The sequence below is a fragment of the Lygodium microphyllum genome, chromosome 13, assembly GCF_053477565.2.
Source record: "Lygodium microphyllum isolate KBCC chromosome 13, Lygodium_microphyllum_v1.1.10, whole genome shotgun sequence".
NCBI classification, from domain to species: domain Eukaryota; kingdom Viridiplantae; phylum Streptophyta; class Polypodiopsida; order Schizaeales; family Lygodiaceae; genus Lygodium; species Lygodium microphyllum.
Genome location: NC_141147.1, coordinates 12445937 through 12466357, shown reverse-complemented (window position 1 = coordinate 12466357; position 20421 = coordinate 12445937). Strand labels below are relative to the sequence as shown.

The window sequence follows — 20421 nt, the reverse complement described above, 5'->3', positions numbered from 1 at the left end:
TATTTGCTATGGGCAGGATGCACTTAGTTTGTAGGGTTATTGTGATGCGGACATGGCAGGTGACTTGGACACATGTAGGTCCACTAGCGGGTATGTCTTTACAGTTGCTGGTGGGGCTGTTTCTTGGTGTTCCAGGTTGCAGAATATTGTTGCACTGAGTACCACTGAAGCTGAATACATATCAGTTACTGAAGCTTCTAAGGAAGCTATATGGTTGAGTAGACTTGCAGATGATCTTGGCATGTCTATGGGTACTGCAGTTTTGGAATGTGATAGCCAGAGTGTTGTGTATCTGGCTAAGAATGCCATGTATCATTCACACAAAGCATATAGATGTGCGATATCACTTCATCAGACAGATTCTGGAAGATGGTCAAATCACACTGACCAAGATTAAAACACAAGTAACCCTGCAGACGTTCTCACTAAAAGTCTAAGCAAATCGCAGCACGAGCATTGCATTCGTCTAGTGGGAGCTGGTTAGCTAGAGGTTCATATCGGACCTTTAAGCGGGAGGTTGTTGGGATATAAAGGCCCGGTAACCTTTGTGTATAGTACACTCACATTGTACATGTGAACGCACCCTTTACGTGCTAGTACAAATACATTTTATTCTTTGTGTACCAACACATTGTTGGTACACTCTTATCGTCTCGTACTTTCACTGTGCTCACACTCTCTCAAGCCGTCACACTCACTCATTCACTCCTGCTCGAGCTACGTCCCTATCGCTTCCAACAAACCATGAGTGATCTTTGATCATGAGATACATCTGATTAATTGAAGAAGACTCAAGAGTCGAATGCCATCCAAGGTTCCAATCTTGCTAGGGACATTCAAAATCTAGGCGAGGAAAGGGTTGTTGATCTTGGAAAATTTTGGAAACCTTTCCCCAAACATCATGATAGCCACGAGGGACCTAAAAGACCCGTTTGATGGTGCAGAACGACATCACTGTGCCTGAGACAAGGGAGTGGCATCAACCATCGAGACTGAGCCATGTGCCACCACAAACCATGAATCTTTATATTACAATACTGAACGCCTCGATTCTCAAGTAAAAATTGGGCAATAATTGTCCAAGGTTGATCAGCACAGATTGCCTGAAAAAGAGACCAATGAAGGGCTGCCATATGGGTCACAACATCCAAAACAGCCCCACCTCTAATGTATTTTGGGGTGCAAACATGGCTCCAAGATATCGAAGATATACCAGCATGCAATCAACAATAGTTTTGATTATGAAGTGAATAGTTAAGTTCTCAAAAATGTAGTTATTTATTTATGAAGTTATCAGTACAGGACCAATCTGCAATCAACATGACCTTGCTGTGCAATAATATAAGTTACATGAAGGTTGGTGCAATAAACCTTCTTCTGAAAAGAAACATATTGCCTGACAAAGAGATCAACGAAGGGCTGCTATATGGGTCTCAACATCCAAAACAGTCCGACCTCCCATGGATTTTGGGGTGCAAACATGGCTCCAAGATATCCAAGATATACCGGCATGCAATCAACAATAGTTTTTGATTATGAAGTGAATAGTTAAGTTTTCAAAACTGTAGCTATTTATTTATGAAGTTATCAGTACAGTACGAACTGCAATCAAAATGACCTTGCTACACAATAATGTAAGTTATGTGAAGTTCTGTGCAATAAACTTTTCTTCTGAAAAGAAACTTATACCCACCATGGGTTTCTTATATTAAGTAATAAATACAGAATTTATTGTATCAACTGAAGTGATTTTCAATACCAAGCTCTTAGGGGGTCATGTTTTTAGGCAAACATACAAGAATCTGGTGGGGTATTTTATGAGCTGAGCTTCTCTCTCTCTCTCTCTCTCTCTCTCTCTCTCTCTCTCTCTCTCTCTCATATTGCAGGAATATTTTTGTAATCCCACAGTTTTACTTCAACATGGAGCCAAGTGGCAGAACTTTTCAGCAAGTCTTGAGGTGAAATTCTGAAATTTATTTCTAACTATAATGCAATCTAATCTATACCTTGTGTACTTTTAATGGACCCAGGCCTTCAGAGGCTTAATGCTCGCTGCCACTTGTTTATACATCAGAACCATCTTGTTATATCATGCCTCTTCATTCAGGTTGTTCTCAGCACATTTGAAGCACAACCACTGGGTGATGATGATGAAAGCTCCAGTCGTTTGGATGAGGGAGACAACACGGCCTATAACATCAAATATCTTACAAGTAGCAAACTAATGAGCTTGGAGGTACTTAAGCTTGGTCAAATTGAGAATGTACTGAAGCTGTCATGATTCTTATCATGGCTTAGCTTAGTCTTCATGTCATTTTTTGAACAGTTGAAGGATCCAGGATTCAGGCGTCATATTCTGGTTCAGTGTCTCATAATTTTTGATTATTTAAAGGTAATTGGTAAGCTTTTAGTCTACAAGGCCAATTTCTCATGTCATGGATTCCAGATAGTTGATTTTCCTGCAGTGTGTTAGTTTAAATGCTATGTGTAAATCTTAGCTGATCATCTGGAACTTGCTTTTTAGCTGTAAACTTTATTAGACTTTTGTTGCAACTTATATATGTAGTTGCTTCTGATTAGTTACCTAAAATGTGGACTCCTTGTTTGCATTTGTCAGAGTCCAAGTAAGTCTGACAAGGAAGGGCCTCGAGATATTCTGGTGAGCTAGTCCAAGAGGCTTGGGAAAAGTTGCAGTTTTTGTTGTGGTGGTTATGCCATCTTTTACAAGTTGTTTACAGAAGTATGGATGTTGACAGAGGGAGGAAGTGAAATCTTTGGAGGAACGTGTAAATAGGCTGCTGGAGATAACCCCTCCCAGAGGGAAAGAGTTTCTTGCCAGCATTGAGCACATACTTGAGCGTGAACAAAATTGGGTGAGTTTGATGCTTGATGCATGCTATTGAGAGCTGTGGAATCCACCAGTTTACTTTAACACAGGCTTGTTTGCTTGGTTTTCTTATTTTTTTGAGTTTGTGGCTGCTGGTCTCTCTAAGTGTCCCCTCAAAACATGTTTCAAGGAGATGAATTGTGAAGTGCTTAGGATGAATTTGTTTGCTTTGATCAAGATGGTGAACGAAGTACTGAAAAGCACAAAAACTCGTTTTCAACAAGTTTACTTGCTTCATATTTGTAGGCATGTTTCAAAATTTCTATCCTTTTTGCATTTTGAATATTTTAAGATGTTTTTGTATTTAATATACAGTTGCTATATTTCAAGCCGTTTTGCAAGTACTTCGAAGTCTTTGAAATGAAGCTCTCTTGTCTGTGAGCTTATGCAATCCTTTGCTCATGGTCTTTGCAGTTATGAAAATGCGCTGTGCCTGAGAAAAAGTTCAAGCTTGTGCTTAACATGTGCATAATATTCACCAATTTAATATGTTTCTAATAGCTATGCATTTGCTGATAATATTGAAAATTATTATTTGACATTGAACTGGTTGACATTTTACTCATGTATGTCTGTCCAGAGATTTGTCTATCCTAATGATCGAAATTTTTGCCAGCTTTCTGAATACTACCGGGTCATCCCACACCTTCATTTGTAATATGATGCACTTAACAGCAATATAGTCATACACCTTTCTTTCCCATTAGGCTCTCAAGGATTTGAGAAGCCTCATTATATCTCTTATTCTGTCTAATGCCTCTTTCTTGTAAACACGATCTTTTTAAGTTTCCTCATGCAATCTCTTTTTCAGAAGAGTATTGCGTCCCAATCATGTCTCGGGGACTTTGTTAACCTTCTTATCTACCCCGCATTGCTTATTTTGTTTGTGATGCCTGTTCCTTGTAAGTTTCCATACTTAAATCTCCCATGTGAAAGGGCGACACTTTGTAGTCACAAGTGAATTACTTGACAAGGGCATACTGTAGAATCATTATATAGTGGAGCAATTGTGCAAGAGTATGCTTTGAAAAGTCTGTAATAATAGAGAAGTGAACTTTGACAGGCTGAAAATGTTTCTACGACTACTGCAATGCTTTGATTGTGTGACATTACTTAACAGGTTTGGTGGAAGCGTGATGGATGCCTACCTTTTGAGAGATTTAGCTCGGAAAAGAAATCAAGTCAAGAACAGCCAAAGAAAAGGTCAGACTCATTTTGTTGCTGATCTGCACACTACTTCTTGTGGAGTGAGGGTGATAGCAGCAAATAGAAATATCTTTTTGAATTTCTTTGTGTGGATGAGGGTTAATACTTTGATGCTTGTGCATGATAATTTTCTAACGTTATCTTGTATCAGGAAAACACGGTGGAGATTAGGAAACAAGGAATTATCGCAGTTATGGAGATGGGCAGATCAAAATCCAGTATTTTCTTATCCTTTAATGTCACGAGATAGAAGGTTGATCGCAGTTGTAGGACTTAAGCTCAAATAGAAGGTTGATAACCATTTGGAGCTCAGACTTAAGTTCTAATAGAAGGTTGATAATTGTTTGGAGCTCTGCTTGTGGAAATGTTTCTGGATGTGTAAGAATTCATGCTATCATGCACTGGGCACCATGATAACAATACATTAGAAAGGCTAAATATTGATGCATCTGTTGAATTGTCCTTTTAACTTTTGAACTCCGTGTAGATGATATATCCCTTTAAAAAGAGTTTGCTATTTAGCTCTTAGATGAACCTGTTATCAGAGACTATCTTGCCTCCACACCCCAGATGACCCCTGCTGACTAAAACAAGGCTTGGCCGTTGACCATGGCCACCCAGGCCCACGTGTTGTGTCCCACTACTGGGTTGTTACAGTCAACCACTTGATTATGAAAGACTTGTACTTGGCTGCTACAGGGCAGCTACTCCATCGCTGCAGACCAGCACTTGGTGGCTGGTCCATCCCTTGCCACTTGGCTGGTGGTCGCCACTTCAAGCTGCCAGTGCACGATGGGTTGGGATGGGTAAAACGGTGAGCTTTATCTTATTTGTGAAAAGGAATCACATTGCCTTGACCATCAAGCACATCCCCACATATCTTATATCAAGGTCTGTCAACAAGTATGCCTTACTTGGATGCAAAGTTGCCAAAGCTTGAGCAAATCCTGGATCCAGTTTCAGCTTTCAGCTCATTATTATAACCTGCTGAATATTCAAGCTATTCAGTCTTCTATTCTTAGGGATTTTAAAAAAGACTTGGTGGACACACATGCTCGCACACATTTTCAGAGATATGATCATGCTGACACAATGGAAACATATTCAACATTAAACATTAATGATGCATGTCAGAATGGGTGGATAAACCATAATAGTGGGAGGAAGCTTTTCCCACAGACATGCAAGAGGTCATATCGTTGTTTATATAATAAAATTCTTAGTAAGGTAGATATTAAATAGTGTAAAAGAAACTTTAGCAGCTAGATGAACTTGTATGATAAGAATGCAAAAACACTCCCATTAGTCTCATGTAAGTATCTGATTCTGAACTAGGCCCACACTGGATATAGCCTCAAGCTTTGCCAAGCTTCCATGGGGAAGCTGGAATCTAAGCCCTACCATTTCTTTAATAGAGGGGTTCCAGAAAAAACTGCTATTAGCCAGACTGATGTTTAATTTCAAAGAGATGGGAGTAAACATCGGGCAGAGAAGGGTGTAAACGAGATTATAGGGTTACATACAGGTTCAGCTCTTGGATTACACCTGTAGATCCATCTTAGGTCACTGAAGTAGGTTGCTAGTGCACATGATTGAAGAAAAAGTAGGCCCAGAAGAAAGCTTCCAGAGGTGTGTTGCTCAGGTTAAACACCTGATTTCTCTAGTTTCAGCTCCTTACACATTGATACGCTCATAGTTTACTGGTAGATTGTAGATTGTTGGATGTTACTAAAGAATATGCAGTGGATCATGTGTAGTTTCCTGATTGCTTGTTCACTAGAGATGCCAAGGTCACCCTTGAGATTAAGATTGTTTTGTGTGTTTTCTATCCTGTCATATACATCTTTTACCTTATACAGTATTTGCTTGTGCATGCAGGATGCTCTGACAGATGGCCAACGAGTAAAGATGCCACCTATGTCTGAATATTGGAAACCCCTTGCAGATGATGTAAGCCTCAGGTGTAGAAGATAAAATGATATAGGCTTTTGCATTTATGGTTTACCAGAAAGGAAATCTTTACAGTAAACATTGTGGCAGCTGCTGCTTTTTTTGGTTAAGAGGTTTCTTTCTATTTTCGGTTGTTCAGAAGTTTTAGAATTGAGTAGTCCTTGGGGCATTTCTACCAAGGTAAACAGTTGCCTCTGTTTATGCTAAGCATTTCTGTCTTGTTATGATGATTGTTTAGAAAGCTAAGATGAATTGGAAGGGAGTTTGGCTGATGGTTGCTTCCAAAGTGTGCCCCCCAAAGATGCATGCTGATTTGAATATTCCCAATATTATCATATATTGGCTAGAAAAGCTGCAGTGTTGAAAAGTTTGAGCAACAGAAGCTGTTCTAGTCTCATATGCTTGCAGCTTTGTGCTCTCAAATATCAAGGGCAGCCTTTGGTGATTGGACAGTCTTTCATTGGGAATAGTATTTGGCCACTTTGAGGGCAAGGTACCAGGTTGATTCTTGTGCGTCTCCAATAGATTTCTCGGCAAACACAGCAGGCCAACTCTTTGTGTGTGGAAAGCATTGATCGGAGTAGAGTCTTTGCTAAACTACTGGCTGTCTAGGAGCCAAGACAAGCATATTTTATTGCCAAAAAGAAAAAAACCTTAATTATGTTGGTGATGTGGTTGAGGACCAAGGTCATGTGTGCCATCTGTAGAAGAGCATTCCAGCTACCATGGAAGCCAAGGGCAGCATGCAACAGCTCTAGGAGGCTGTATTGCAGCAGGCAACATCATTTTGAAGCTTCATAGGGGTTTGCGACAGCGGAGCTGACTAGGCGATGTCATTCTGGCATCATTTGGCAGTAAGTGACAGATTTGGTGAATGTCCTGTGGGTGGTGGCAGTAGATTTGGGCCCCTTCCGGTGATAATATTCTGAAATATCTCTCTCTTTAGCTTCCACTCATTCTCTGACATTCCCTTAGCTATTCTTAGCTACTCCATCCTTTTGTGAAGGGAAGCAACGGTCTACTTCTGTCAAACCCTAATTTACATCAGTAATTGGGGTTCATTTAGTTACCTTGGGACCACATTAATTGAAGACCTGGGCAGTGGATCAGCAGCTGTTATGAAAGAAATTGCAGCTGATCGGAAGGGTGGCTCCATCCCCATTTGCTTTGGCCTGTATGCAAGAATCCAATTGTGTGCCTGTTCCTCAGTGAGGTCATTTATGAAAGCCCACTGCATTGAAGTTTGATGGAGATCAGTCAATATCTCATTGTACTTCAACTTAGTGCAATACAAGTTAAAGGAATATTGCAAGGGGCACCAGTTGTTGATGACACTCAAAGAAGCATAAAAACAAGGCACAAAAATGTCCATGCATATATCACAATTTCATCTTTTGTAAAAAAGATAACAAGTACATTGTTACAAAATCACCAAAAAGAGATAGAGATATGAGGGGGCCACATCCACATCCACCATAATAAATAAATGGTATACACAAAAGTGTTACGTGCATACATTTGGAAAGGGTAGGAATACTCAAAATTAAAGGCCAAAGGTCTTATAATATCAAATGTATCAAAGTTTCAAAGAAATAATAAAATACGAAGGGGTGTGCTTTTTGGGGAAGAGGTGGGGTGGAGTGCACGAGTGGTTATGTGTCTCTTTCCCTTCTCTCTCTTGTCCAATTGCATATTTCCTTTTTGATGGTGCAAAAAGTTGTTCTCTCTCCTCTCTTCTCTGTCTTTTGTGCAGAAATTTCTATTTTCCCTTTTGTTCTTGTATAATGGTTAAAGCTATGGATGAAGATGATGAAGATAACGAGTTTGTTCATTATTAAGTGGAAGATTTATGGTTTCTTTTCAGTTTTGAGATTAATGGCTCAGCCATGTGCATAGATTTTGCACGCTTCTACCTTGGTTTCCTGTTCATTTTCTACCGTGGGAGGGTTGCTGTCATTTTGGTGCGCAGCTGGGGAAAAAGCTAATCTCAATGCTGGTGGAGAATTTCAAGGACGAAGATTTACAATTAGTAAAGTTTCTCAGGGCAATAATTTGCATTAATGGTGGAGCAATGATGGTACTATAGTATTTGAAGAGAAGTAGAATGCAAATATGAAAATCTTAGGAGATAAAAGTGTGTATTAGGGAAGGTTTGAAGAAATTTGATGCAAAAAAAAAGAGATAGATGAATAGAAGAAGAATAGGAAGGAGGAGGCAAAGGAGAAGTATAGAAGGACAAATAGACACATGTATCTTTTGAAAATCTCTTCCTTTCTTGCTTCTCCATAGTTGTCCTATAGTTCAGAATTACTAGCGTAATAAGGAGAAGAAGATGATGAAGAGATGCAGAGCATACAGATTATAATGGAGTAGTCAAGATTCCACATCTATATTGGAACTTAGTAGGACAATACAAAATTTAAGAGAAAGAAGATTAGGTCTCTCCTTGTGGAGCACAGCGTTGGAGCAATATGGAAGAGAGTATAGAAAGAGTGCTTTTATTGTAGCCATCGTGCTCCATCTTCTTCACCACATTCTCTCATATCTCCTCCACTCCTCTTTAATCCCTATCCCTCAGCTCTTTTAAGCCCAACTTGTATGAAAGGAAAACACACCAAAATTGAAGAATATCTAGGAACCTATTTGGTATACGGCAAGCCAACAACCATCCTCCTCCTCACACGGGAAAATCCAACCTAACATAGATATCAGGGGGGAGATGGCAAAAAGAAGAATAACAAGAAGCCCACACTGCAGAGCTCGTTAAGCGGCGCAGATCGTGGCCTCCAAAGCAAGAAGGTGAAGGAGCAATATGAGGGGGAGGAGGAGGAAAGGGAGTAAAAATGGCAACTCACAGGCCTTCCCTCACCATCAAGCACGATGTCGTTTTCATCTTCGGTCTTGCTTGCCTCTCGCCCTATCTTTACATGTTCTTTAGATAGACTAACAAGGAAATACAAGCACCAGCAACACAGAGAGAGAAGAAGATGATGATGAAGAAAAGAAGAGAAAGAAAGAGGGGCACGCATAGAGGCACAAGAGCACTGGTCCTGACAGAAGGAGAAGAAGGAGAAAGAGGAGATGACGTAGATGACACAGATCTTTTGAGCATGAGAGGAAGACTCATGTTTCTTATTGTGAAGAGGAAGAAGAAGCGTCCCAGAATCGAAAAGTAGGCAGATAGACGCACACTTCATCTGACATCATACTTTGATGGACAAAGAGAGAAATAGAGGGGACGAAGTTAATCCTATGAGATAGAGAGGACCTACAACAAATGATGGCCAACAACCTGACGGCCTTCTGGATTGCACACGAGACAAGGAGGACATGGAGAGCAGCATCCACATGCTACTGGGGGACCTGCCAACGGAGGACACATGGTTGTTCATCGCCTACTCGCCCTGCTCTCTTCCGCCACACCACGTGCCACCCAAATCCTCCCCCACTAGTAATTGTGAAGATGATAAAAGAGGTGCCCTTGTTGCCAAAGCTCGGTCACGACGTCCTCCTCTTGATCTGCGAGAGCTCCACCTGCTGCTGAACCGTGAGAGGTCATTGGACCTCTAGCTCTTGCTGGTGCGTTGGCAGGGGAAAAAGACAAAGAAGAAAAAGAAGAAGAAGAAGGCTCAGAGGTTGGAGGAGAGCTACAAGATCCACATTTGTAAAGTGCTAAATCACGTGCATCCAGACATCGGCATCTCCTCCAAGGCTATGGGCATCACAACCTCCTTCATCAACAACATGTTCAAGAAGCTCACCCACAGGAGGCTTCCCATCTCGCCTGTGATAAGAAGCCCACTATCACATCACGGGAGATACAGACGACTGTCCACTCCATCTTGCTCGGGGAGCTTGCCAAGCACGTTGTTTCGAGGACACCAAGGCCGTCACCTAAAATCACACATCATCACACGCCCTTCGTTCTTTCCTTCTTCCAAGGCTGAGAAGAAGTCTGCCAAGAAAGGTAGCAGTGCCGAAAAGAAGAAGAAGAGGAAGGACCAGGCTTGCGGGGGGAAGAAGAAGAATCGGAGCACAAGGTCGAAGAGAAGAGAAGAAGAAGATGGAAGGGAAGGAAGAATGGAAGAAGAAGATGTGTGGTTGTCTGCGGAGGCCTTTCCTTCTCCACCAAACACCCAACCCCTCGATGCCTTCTAGCCTTGTCGGTTATCCCACCACAATCGACTCGGCACCCCAGCTTCTATGCCATCCCACCCTTGTGCCCCAAGACATCTCATCATATATTTTTCTTATCTTATTCCTAGCCCTAACGCAATATTTTATTTTCTCCTAACCCTCAATCATTTTTATAAAAAGAGAAAACCATTAACTTAAACATAAGCATTTAATTCAATAAACTACTCTTTAAAAAAATGAGGGATAAATTGAAAATATAACATTTAAGGAACTAGTGTATACTATTTGAGTAAGGGTTATTTCCATGCTCTCCCTTTTTGCCTATACAACTTTATGAGAGGCCCCTACTACTATAGACCCTCATTAGCCTTGCCTTCTTTTCATTCTCTCTCTCATTAACCTCAAGCTTGTACGCCTTTTATTTATCCACTTCAACCTCTTTTTACCTTCCCCATCTTTGTATTTGCAAGGGCCACCTTCAACTACATTTTGTGAAATCACATTCTAACATAAAAGTTAGAATCTTAAAATATATCCTTTTAAAAAAAACCCCATTTTCACAATAGCATGTTTTCATGCTTTCCTCTTTCTCCTTGTCAAGTATTAACGAATTTCCCTTGGGGTTACATGATGGAGTTTTCTTTCTTTCCTCTATTGGAATGGAGGAGTTGTGCTCATGATCCCTTATTGAAGACAAAACCCTATCCTTTGAAGACTAGTAATTTTTTCAGTGTGGGAGTATTTGAGATAGGAGTTCCCTTACTCTGGTGGTCATGGATTTGGAGTCCTATACCCTACCATGGCTAGGTCTCATCCTTATGATCGAAGTTGTTTTACTAACAATTTTAGAAGTTGTTTATGTTAGACAGTGGTTCTTCTTTGACAAGGTTCGCGAGGACGTTTCACATTTCAGTGTGGGAGGAATATGATGACACTCAAAGAAGCATAAAAACAAGGCACAAAAATGTCCATGCATATATCACAATTTCATCTTTTGTAAAAAAAAAAAGTACATTGTTACAAAATCACCAAAAAGAGATAGAGATATGAGGGGGCCACATCCACATCCACCATAATAAATAAATGGTATACACAAAAGTGTTACGTGCATACATTTGGAAAGGGTAGGAATACTCAAAATTAAAGGCCAAAGGTCTTATAATATCAAATGTATCAAAGTTTCAAAGAAATAATAAAATACGAAGGGGTGTGCTTTTTGGGGAAGAGGTGGGGTGGAGTGCACGAGTGGTTATGTGTCTCTTTCCCTTCTCTCTCTTGTCCAATTGCATATTTCCTTTTTGATGGTGCAAAAAGTTGTTCTCTCTCCTCTCTTCTCTGTCTTTTGTGCAGAAATTTCTCTTTTCCCTTTTGTTCTTGTATAATGGTTGAAGCTATGGATGAAGATGATGAAGATAACGAGTTTGTTCATTATTAAGTGGAAGATTTATGGTTTCTTTTCAGTTTTGAGATTAATGGCTCAGCCATGTGCATAGATTTTGCACGCTTCTACCTTGGTTTCTTGTTCATTTTCTACCATGGGAGGGTTGCTGTCAGTTGTTGACGCCAATTAGGTGTCAGCTATCCAAGATTGATTGGCAAAGTATAAATTTCGGATTTTTGAATTTTATTGCTTGCTGTAAATTGCGTTAAATCATCTGAGAAGGAAGGCTTGTTTCACTTGCAAAGTTTGTTTGGTGGTATCCTCTTGTGTCTATTGTAGGGCAGAATAAGACACAATATGTCATGCTCTATGGGGCCACTTTGCTTGGCTCTTTTGCATCATTCTTGCCATCTTGAGATTGATGTCACACTTCCTTGATTGAATGAGATATTGGGCATTTGGGGGCTTCATAGTTGTTAGGTATATGAAAGGTAGAATATGGTACAATATGATGAAATACAGTACTAAATGGTACCTCAAGATTTTATGAGGTACAATATGATATTAATACGAAAAGAAAACTCGATTTTAAAAAACCTACAAATGATAGAACGCTTAAAGTTGAAATAGCAATGCCATTAGAGCATATAAGATGAATATATGAGGTTACAAGCCAAAGTCTTTATGGCATATGTTGGTGGCCACATATGCAAGATACACTACAACTTACATAGACGGGAGTGGATACAAGAGATGTGGAGGTTGGAAGGATATCATCATCATTAGTACCATTTGCATTAGATTGCTCATCAAGAGTGTCTTAAGAAGACTTCTTGGAGGCAGATGGTGAGACACGCTTACACCCATCCTCACTAATGAGGTTACCATTATCATTAAATGATGGCTTGCTAGGCAATGGCTCTCTAGGCAAGGAGATGCCATCTTGAGGCATGAGATTGGAGCTACTAGAGCCCCTGCTTATGTCTGCAAACTACTCAGACCACTTATCGTTGATGTCGAAGGGCGCCGAATGACCAAGTTCCTATTGCCACCTATTCAAACTCCTCATCCATGAGCATGTTGACTGTCGATGTCACAAGTGCCAGCTGTTATTGGGTGTTTGTAGAGCTCTGCAAAGATCAACTCCTCCTTCTTATCAACCTCCTGGTACACACTCGTAAGAGTATTGCCTATCAACTTGAAGGTATTGACATTCACCTACACATAAAGTGAAGATTGTAAATTGAAAAGCATGAAGGTGGAAAGAACAAACTTAATTTAAGTATATAGTTTCAGGACTTGTGGTTTAGTGTTTGCTTCTTGGGACTGGCCATACGAACTATCACCTACATCATGTGCGAGTTAGTGCAGCAATAGACTAGCAACTCTAATTGTTGCATGCGAAGTTGATTGTAAATCTTTGTGTATGAAAGAATAGGCACTCTAGTTTCTCTCTTTTGCACCTGAATAGCAATTGTGGGTGAAGGGCTAAAAAGTCTCTAGTGCATGGCCAAAATTCTGCGGCTCTACAATTGAATCTCTCCTCCAACAAGTGGGAGAAACAAATGCCACATGCCCTCTTTGATCTGGATAGCACGCAGGCTCTTCCAACTTTGCGCGATGGTCATCTATGGGCAACACACAAGTGAAGTATGCAAGCTGATCTAATTGGAGCTATTTGTCATCTATGATGGGGCGGCCAGATGCACTAAAATTGCAAAACCATGGATGGGGTTATGTATACATTCCATCTCTTTGCTACATCTCTAAGGTGTGCATGCCTTGTCTTTGTAACCACTATACAAGCCTACACCTCCATCGTTGCTACTCTAAAGAAGTGAATGAGAAGGCCCATGGTGGACCCCTTGCTATTGCTCAAGCACAACACAATACCATGGACCTTTTGCCAAAACTATTCATTTAGGCACAAGGGCTGCATGGCTTTGGCCTCCTTTGTGTTGTGCTTATCCCATTTACTTGAGTGATTGATGTTTGAAGAGGGAGGGTTTTTTTTGTGGGGGGGAGTGTGAGTGTTTGCTGAGGTTGATGCTTAGAAGAGGGAGATTAGAAGGCTGAAAGCTTGTTTGTTTCGTACGGTGAGGATGGAGGGGAAGGGCTCAGTTTATAGTGTGGAGAAGGGCCAAAGCTTTTGGAGGTGGAGAAGAATGGAATCCAAGGGGGACTGGAATCCAAGGGGCTGTTGGAGGTGGAAGGGCCAAAGTGTATGGGAGTCTGGAAATTGGGTTCCAAGGGGGCTGGGGGTGTGATCACCTGGGAAGGGACTGGGGGCATTTGGGATCCAAGGTCCCTTGGCTGGAAAAGGACGCTAGACAGGCGGAACGTGCAGAAGAACACACAAGAACGTGTGCAGGTCAACCAGTCAACATGCCCTGATGCAGTGGCAAAAAGTAGTTTGTTTCTCCACATGAATCCGTATGGATATGTATGGTACTATACGGTACGGACCATATGGTACGATCCTGTCTGTACTACGTACAGAAGCAACTATGGGGCACTTTGGAGATCTTGCAATCATACTATTTTTGAAGATGTCTTTTGACTCTTCTTTTTCCAGAGATCACATAAGAAGTCTTTGTTTGATCGCACTTCACTTCATGAAATTGATCACTAAACATATTCACTTTTTTTGATTGCCTCTGATTTTATTCTGACTGAACATGACATCATGTTTACATTGATATGAATTATTCAACTCTTTTTCCGAAAAAACAAAACATGTGTGCACATATGTGAGGGGTTGTTTTGCTTCCCCAGATTTGAGAGCTTTATTTCCCAGTGGTGCTTTTGGGAAGCACTTCTGGCTCTTTGGCATTGTTCTTACTGCCTTGAGAATTGAGATCTTATTTACACCTCTTTGATAAGCATTGTGGGCACTTTGAAGTATGAAGATCTCACAATTGTGCTGTTTTTGGACACCCATCTTTTGATTCTTACTCCTTTTTGGGAGATTGCTTAAGCAGTCTTTGTTTTATTTCCTTTTACTTCATGAAATTGACCAGTGTTTTCACTGAACATAACATCTTTTGTACGTTGATATCAATCATTCAACTCTTTCCTCAAAAAAGAAGTGTGAGTGTGTGTTTGTGAGGATTCGTTTCCCTTCCAACTGATTTGGAAAATTTTTTGTGGATGTTTAGGATTTTGCCTTGTGTTTTGAGGAGCTCTTTTCATTTCTTTGTTTGGGTCAAATTCAAGGCTTTCTGAACAAATTGGAAATCTCAAATTCATGTGTCTATGGTGATTCCTCTATTGATCTCTCTACCTTTTTTAGGGGATCGCTGTAGCAGTCTTTGTAGCTTACTGAACATTGCCTTCTGTGTACATTGATGCAATATAATTCGGTTGTTTCACAAGAAGTAAAAGTGGAGAGAATTTCTGATAAGACGTATAGCAATCCAATAACAAGTAGTGAGTCTCTGCTCTAATCAGCCTCCAACGTACTTGTTATGCTGAGCCAGTAGAGTGGCTATGTGCCCTCTTGTGAATATGGTGGTGTGTTTTACTAGAAATATTAAGCATATTTCATAACTGAGAATCATGTCTCTTAGGGGGAACCGTGTTTTTTCACAAAGAGTACTTGGCTGTGAATGTTACATGTTTTTGTTTTCAGCCCCATTCCCACTTTGACCGCATGGCTGCACTTTTTGCATCTATGCTGATAGAGGGTTGTATACAGAATTGAGACCAGCAAGGGGCAGGTTATAGGAGCTTTATGATAGGCAGTCCACGCTGAAAGTGAGGTAGGTCAATGCAGGAGAATACTGAGTCCTATTTCATCCTTTGTGAGAAATCTTTTCATCTTGGCCGCTATGATATTCCTCTGCTTATGCATGTTGGAAAGCAATCTGTTGGGTCATAAATTTCTTATCGTGCAAAATTGAAATGCTGGATCTCTTTAACTGGTCTTGTATTGCACCTTGTAGAATAGGATGACATAGGACAATTGTTTTTGGCTAGCTGCTACTTGTGCCCGTTCACAGTCACTTTCCACTCTTCTTTCCAGATTGTCTATTGCCACTTATTTATTGTTATCTTTCACTTTACTGATGAGATGACATTAGATAGGGATGTACTCTGGATTGTCTCACAGGCCTTACATAGATGTTAATCTCTCTCTCTCTCAAGGACACACGACACACATCCTTACTGACTTTTTTAGAGTTGCAGCTACATCCAACACTTCAGAGCAGACCCCAGATTGACTTGTGAATTTTCCATAGGGAGTCACCTTAGATAGGGTCACTGAGAGATGTAGAGTCTTGTTGGTCCACGTTCCCACTTGAGGCACTATCAGAGGATACTGATGATACTAGCACACCATCGAGCAGCCCAGATAGACCTGTGAGAGATTATGGGATGATATCGGTCCTCCCTTCCCCAATAACATCTCAGATCAGTTCTAGACTGTATCAGGTTCCTAATAATTTTGGTCCTTTCAGTTATTGTTGTTTCCTAGCTAGATGTTTTCTTTGAGATTATTGTTTCTTTAATCCTTTTTTCATGCCCACCCAGGGTTTTCTTTTGTTTTTTGGTGGTTTTTGGGGGGGAGGGGGACCATCTTCCCTCCAAATATTAGCTGGGAGCAATTAAGTGCCACAGAGACATTTTTTCTCTACCCAGAAAGGATAGCTTGCAACCTGACTGAATATATCAGCTTGATGGCACTGAGACCCTCCTCCTCAGTGACCAGGGAGGAGCACCAACTGAGAGCTCGAGTGGGCAAGACCCTGTCCAACTAAGTGATGCACCTAATGGGGCTTGAACACACAATCATATAGCAAGGCCAAGTGCTAACCGCTAGGCTATGCATCAGATTTGGGATATGGTTCCTTATTCTACTTTGGGAAACATGATAGTTCCTTGAATTTCAAATGTATCTATTTTGTCTCATAGGTCAGTCCCTGCTCATAACCCCTCCTCTCTCTCTCTCTCTCAACCTGAAATAGTGCACTGTTCGTTTTTGTTTACTAGTGTAACATGGTCTTTAAAAGTGATCCTTTGTAAGTCCTTTTATATACTTGTTAAATGCTTATTTCAGAATAATGAATTTCTTAATTTTATTCCAAAAAATAATGATCCCTCACCATTTTAAGAATGGAGCCCCTCTGTTCCTATGCCATTTCCCATTCCAAGTAGCTAAACTTAAGCCTATAAAAGTTGAATATGAACTCAAAGAAGGTTTGTGAAACTCTGACAGTGGCCAACTTTGCTAAAAAAATGTAAAGGCTGTATTTGGAAAGCCCGTAAGTTTCAGACACTAATCGGCTTTTTAAAAAAAGATCTTTCAACCTGTCTTTTGTTTCCTTACATTTGACATCAATGTTGTGATAATAAGGTGGAAACTTTGCATACCTTAATCTATGTCTAGAACTTAAGCCTTACAAACCAACAGAACTTTTGAAACAAGATTAAGGCTGTTCATAGTATACTTGCGTAGTTTACAAGTATACTTTCTCATGATTTTTGTTTTAGCCTCCAGATGGATGTGACCGCAGGGATAGAACCAGAATATCATCATAAAAACAACCGGGTACTAAATCCTTGAATCTTTGCTTCTAGAGCTAAGCAGCTGTCAGCAGTGTTGAATTTTCAGTTGTCAATATACTATTTCATATATGCCCAGGTGTACTGTTGGAAAGGTCTACGGTTTGCTGCAAGGCAAGATCTTGACGCTTTTTGCAGGGTGAGATTCTTCTGTGCCATTTCAAGTCATTGAGTGGATTCATAATTAAGCCTTAAGCTTTGCAGAGGAATGTGTGTTTTTCTGTCAACTCTGTGGTTAGATTTTATGCACCTTTTTTTTCCCCCAGATGATGCATTTGGTATGCTTGTATCCTTGAGATTTCTGCCAAAATCATGCCGTTAGTCACAGTTCTAATGTAATGTGCGTATCATGGCATATTTTAACTGTGCAAGGCGTGATGGCCAAGGTTTAGTTGGGGTGTTCTCTTCCAAGCTTACGAGCATCTTGTCAAGTGTCAGCAATCCTCATCCCTAATTATGAGCATAATTATATCCACTCCGTTCTGACCTTAGCATCCACTGATTATTTAGCAGATAAGCTTTATATTGAAGTTTTTTCCAAGTGTGCTGTATTCTTGCCTGTTGATAAGCCATGTTGTTTGACTTTCTGCAGTTCACAGATCATGGGGTGGAGGGTGTTGTGCCACCTGAACTGTTGCCACCTGAGATTCGTGGAAAATTATATGGCAAAACTGTTGACAAAGCCAAACAAAGATCATTGAAGAAAGAGGAGGATAAGGCGAGCAATTCCAATGCCGAAGATTCAAAAACAGTATGTCATGCGACATCCAAGTAGTATACCTTTTGGAATACCTGACCTACGACTGTATAAGTTCACAGTAGTGTTCTCCAATCAGTAGAATGTGTCAATGTTGATATTTTAGGGATTTTCAGGCTGACACCAGTTTTTGAAAGAAATTACAGTGGTATTTTCTTTATATGCTCTTAGCAGGGAAGTGGGCATGCTGAAATTCTTGATGATGGCCCAGCACCTAATGACTTGGAAGATGCAACTGCTATGGATGCAGATGTGTTTGTAGCAAACCCTAGTGGTGCTCCTACTCCAGATGAAAGTCAAAAACAGGGTTCTGATACAGAAGGTTTGGCAGATGAGATTCCCTCGGCTGCGGGTAGCCCTGAAGTTGGTCATGATGGCAGCACCATCAGCCCAACTGACAGTGCAGCTCAAAAAGCACAAGTAGCTGTTGCTGATTCTGCCATTTCTAAGCCCCCAAGAAAAAGAGCTCACGTGGAATCATAAGTACGGTGGCATGCAAGTGTTCACTGCAGTAGAATGCCTTGCCTACGACAACTTTGTGAATGCCTATGCCTTGGATATGACTGCAAGTTGGGTGTGAAAATTTTGCTAGTAACATGCCTGCATATGACAGCTATGCAGAACTTGCTGGAGAAACCCTTCATTATACTGATGATGGACTTTGACAAAGCAGGTCGGAAATACTCAAAAACAAAGAAAAGAAAGGGACTGTTTAAATGATGGTCTTCTATATGTCAAGTCTGGAGTATATTGGTGGGTTAAAATGCGGGAGAGTCAAAACACATTGGACTGCTATGGTTTTGAGTCATGCTGTTGCCCGTATATCTGGTCAATGTTAGAGTTGCAAGAGCATTTATCAAGGCTTCATTCACTGTGTTACTGAAACGGAAGGATGAGAGAGATCACTCTACTTGGAGTACTCCCTACCCGATTTCTGGTGATGGGACTAGGAGCTTCTCTCCTTGAAAGAAAGCTGCATCAGCCCCAGAAGCTATATCATATGGTAAACAAGGCCCCGGTTTGTTTCTGATGCTCTATTCTGTACCTATATGAAACAGAATTTTTCCAGGCATCGAGTAGTATGTAATCTATGCAAGCAGCAGCTGCTGTCAGCAGCTGAAAAAATTCAACTAACATTCCAATAACTTACGTAGAGATGGTAACCAACTGAATCTTACAGCTACCTGTAGGTGCCATTTTAGTATTCGTGCAGATCTGAAAACACTGGTTTGATTCTGGTGGTCCTTGGTTCAATATTGACTTTAACTGGTTTTTTCATTGACTTCAAATGTTTAAATGAGATGAAGATATGTATGGGCGTCTTTAGACCAATGTCATCTCAGCATTCATGATAGAGACAACACTCACAAGTTCTTTTCTTTCTGCTGCTATATAGACTTCACACTAGTTTAATGATGGTAGTTGATGAAACTCTTGCGATTGTTATGTAAGAAAGTAAGCATATGAGCATAACATTTTTGTTACTACCCTCAACTTTTAACAGCTTTTCAAAAGCTACCATCCACAAATATATTTTTTAGGAAGATAAAGTGTAGGAAATTTGCATCATCGTCTGAACTGGTTTCTTATGAACCTTGGGAATCCTTTTTTGAAATGTCTGAATTTAGGGTTACCTTAAAATTGAAGGATGTCATCAATGAAGGGTACTCCAAAATGGTGCTTAAAGCTCATCAAAGGCTTCTTTATAAGCAATCTCATGTATACATTGGGGCTAGTTTGATGGTTGAACATAATGGTTGTCATAGTCTATTTGTGGACCTAGTATGCAATCCAAAACCAAGCCCATGGGAGAAATACTACACAATCCAAGCTGACCCTAGAATCAAAGCCTATGGGATCCAAAATGTCTCTAGGAATCCAAAATGTGGATCATAGATGGGATCATGCAAGCACAACTCAAAGCACAATTGGTGAGATCACCAATATGAAATCAAATAGGAAAGAAGGAAATTGGGTAGTTATCGGGGTGGGAAAGCCATCATAGAAGAGTTTTAGTCTTTTAGTATTAGGCTACTTTAGGGTCATCACTTTATGTAGTAACTTTTAAGTCTGTTTCCACCAAATGCAAGTTTCTAGTCAGCTTGGGAACGTACTCGACAACTTGCCGGGTTGCATGGTAATGAGTGTCGAAAAGGTTTGCAAATTTGGAATCAAATTGAGTAATAGATGAGGGCATGGCATGGGTTGGTTCTTGGGTCATATTTGATTGATACAGAGCATTGAAAGGGGGTTCACTCCTTTTGATTGGACCCTTGGTTTAGCATCCTAGGGGTGGTGCAAATAGGTCCTCTTTAGCTTTAATAGTAGGTGTTCATTTGTGTGAAGGGCACCCAAAGAAGATTGTATTTGAAAATTTGAGTTACATGGTTTGGCCCTATGCACCTTTGAGGTGTCTTAGAGAGTGTTAATATATTTTTTAATTTGCTCCCAATCCCTCATGTCTTACATTCTCGTGTATTGGGCTCCATACATTCTTCTTTAATTAATGTACTAATATATAGTATCTCTACCATACTC

The 20421-nt window shown here is 40.5% G+C and overlaps 1 protein-coding gene across 3 annotated transcripts in view; it reads left to right on the top strand.

The window, feature by feature from the left end:
• Positions 1-19299, top strand: part of THO1 (nuclear matrix protein-like protein) — a 91777-nt gene extending 72478 nt beyond the window's left edge. For 2 of the 3 annotated variants that reach the window (XM_087690763.1, XM_087690762.1), the window contains 12 exons: positions 1887-1958; positions 2108-2236; positions 2327-2392; positions 2618-2659; positions 2757-2873; positions 4008-4090; positions 4245-4311; positions 5972-6043; positions 17062-17112; positions 17206-17265; positions 17719-17877; positions 18055-19299. In XM_087690763.1, coding sequence (XP_087546889.1) covers positions 1887-1958; positions 2108-2236; positions 2327-2392; positions 2618-2659; positions 2757-2873; positions 4008-4090; positions 4245-4311; positions 5972-6043; positions 17062-17112; positions 17206-17265; positions 17719-17877; positions 18055-18366 — 1230 coding nt within the window. In that variant the 3' untranslated portion in view covers positions 18367-19299. The remainder of the gene's footprint in view (positions 1-1886; positions 1959-2107; positions 2237-2326; positions 2393-2617; positions 2660-2756; positions 2874-4007; positions 4091-4244; positions 4312-5971; positions 6044-17061; positions 17113-17205; positions 17266-17718; positions 17878-18054) is intronic. The other variant, XM_087690764.1, reaches the window with a different exon arrangement.
• Positions 19300-20421: the final 1122 nt, after the last annotated feature.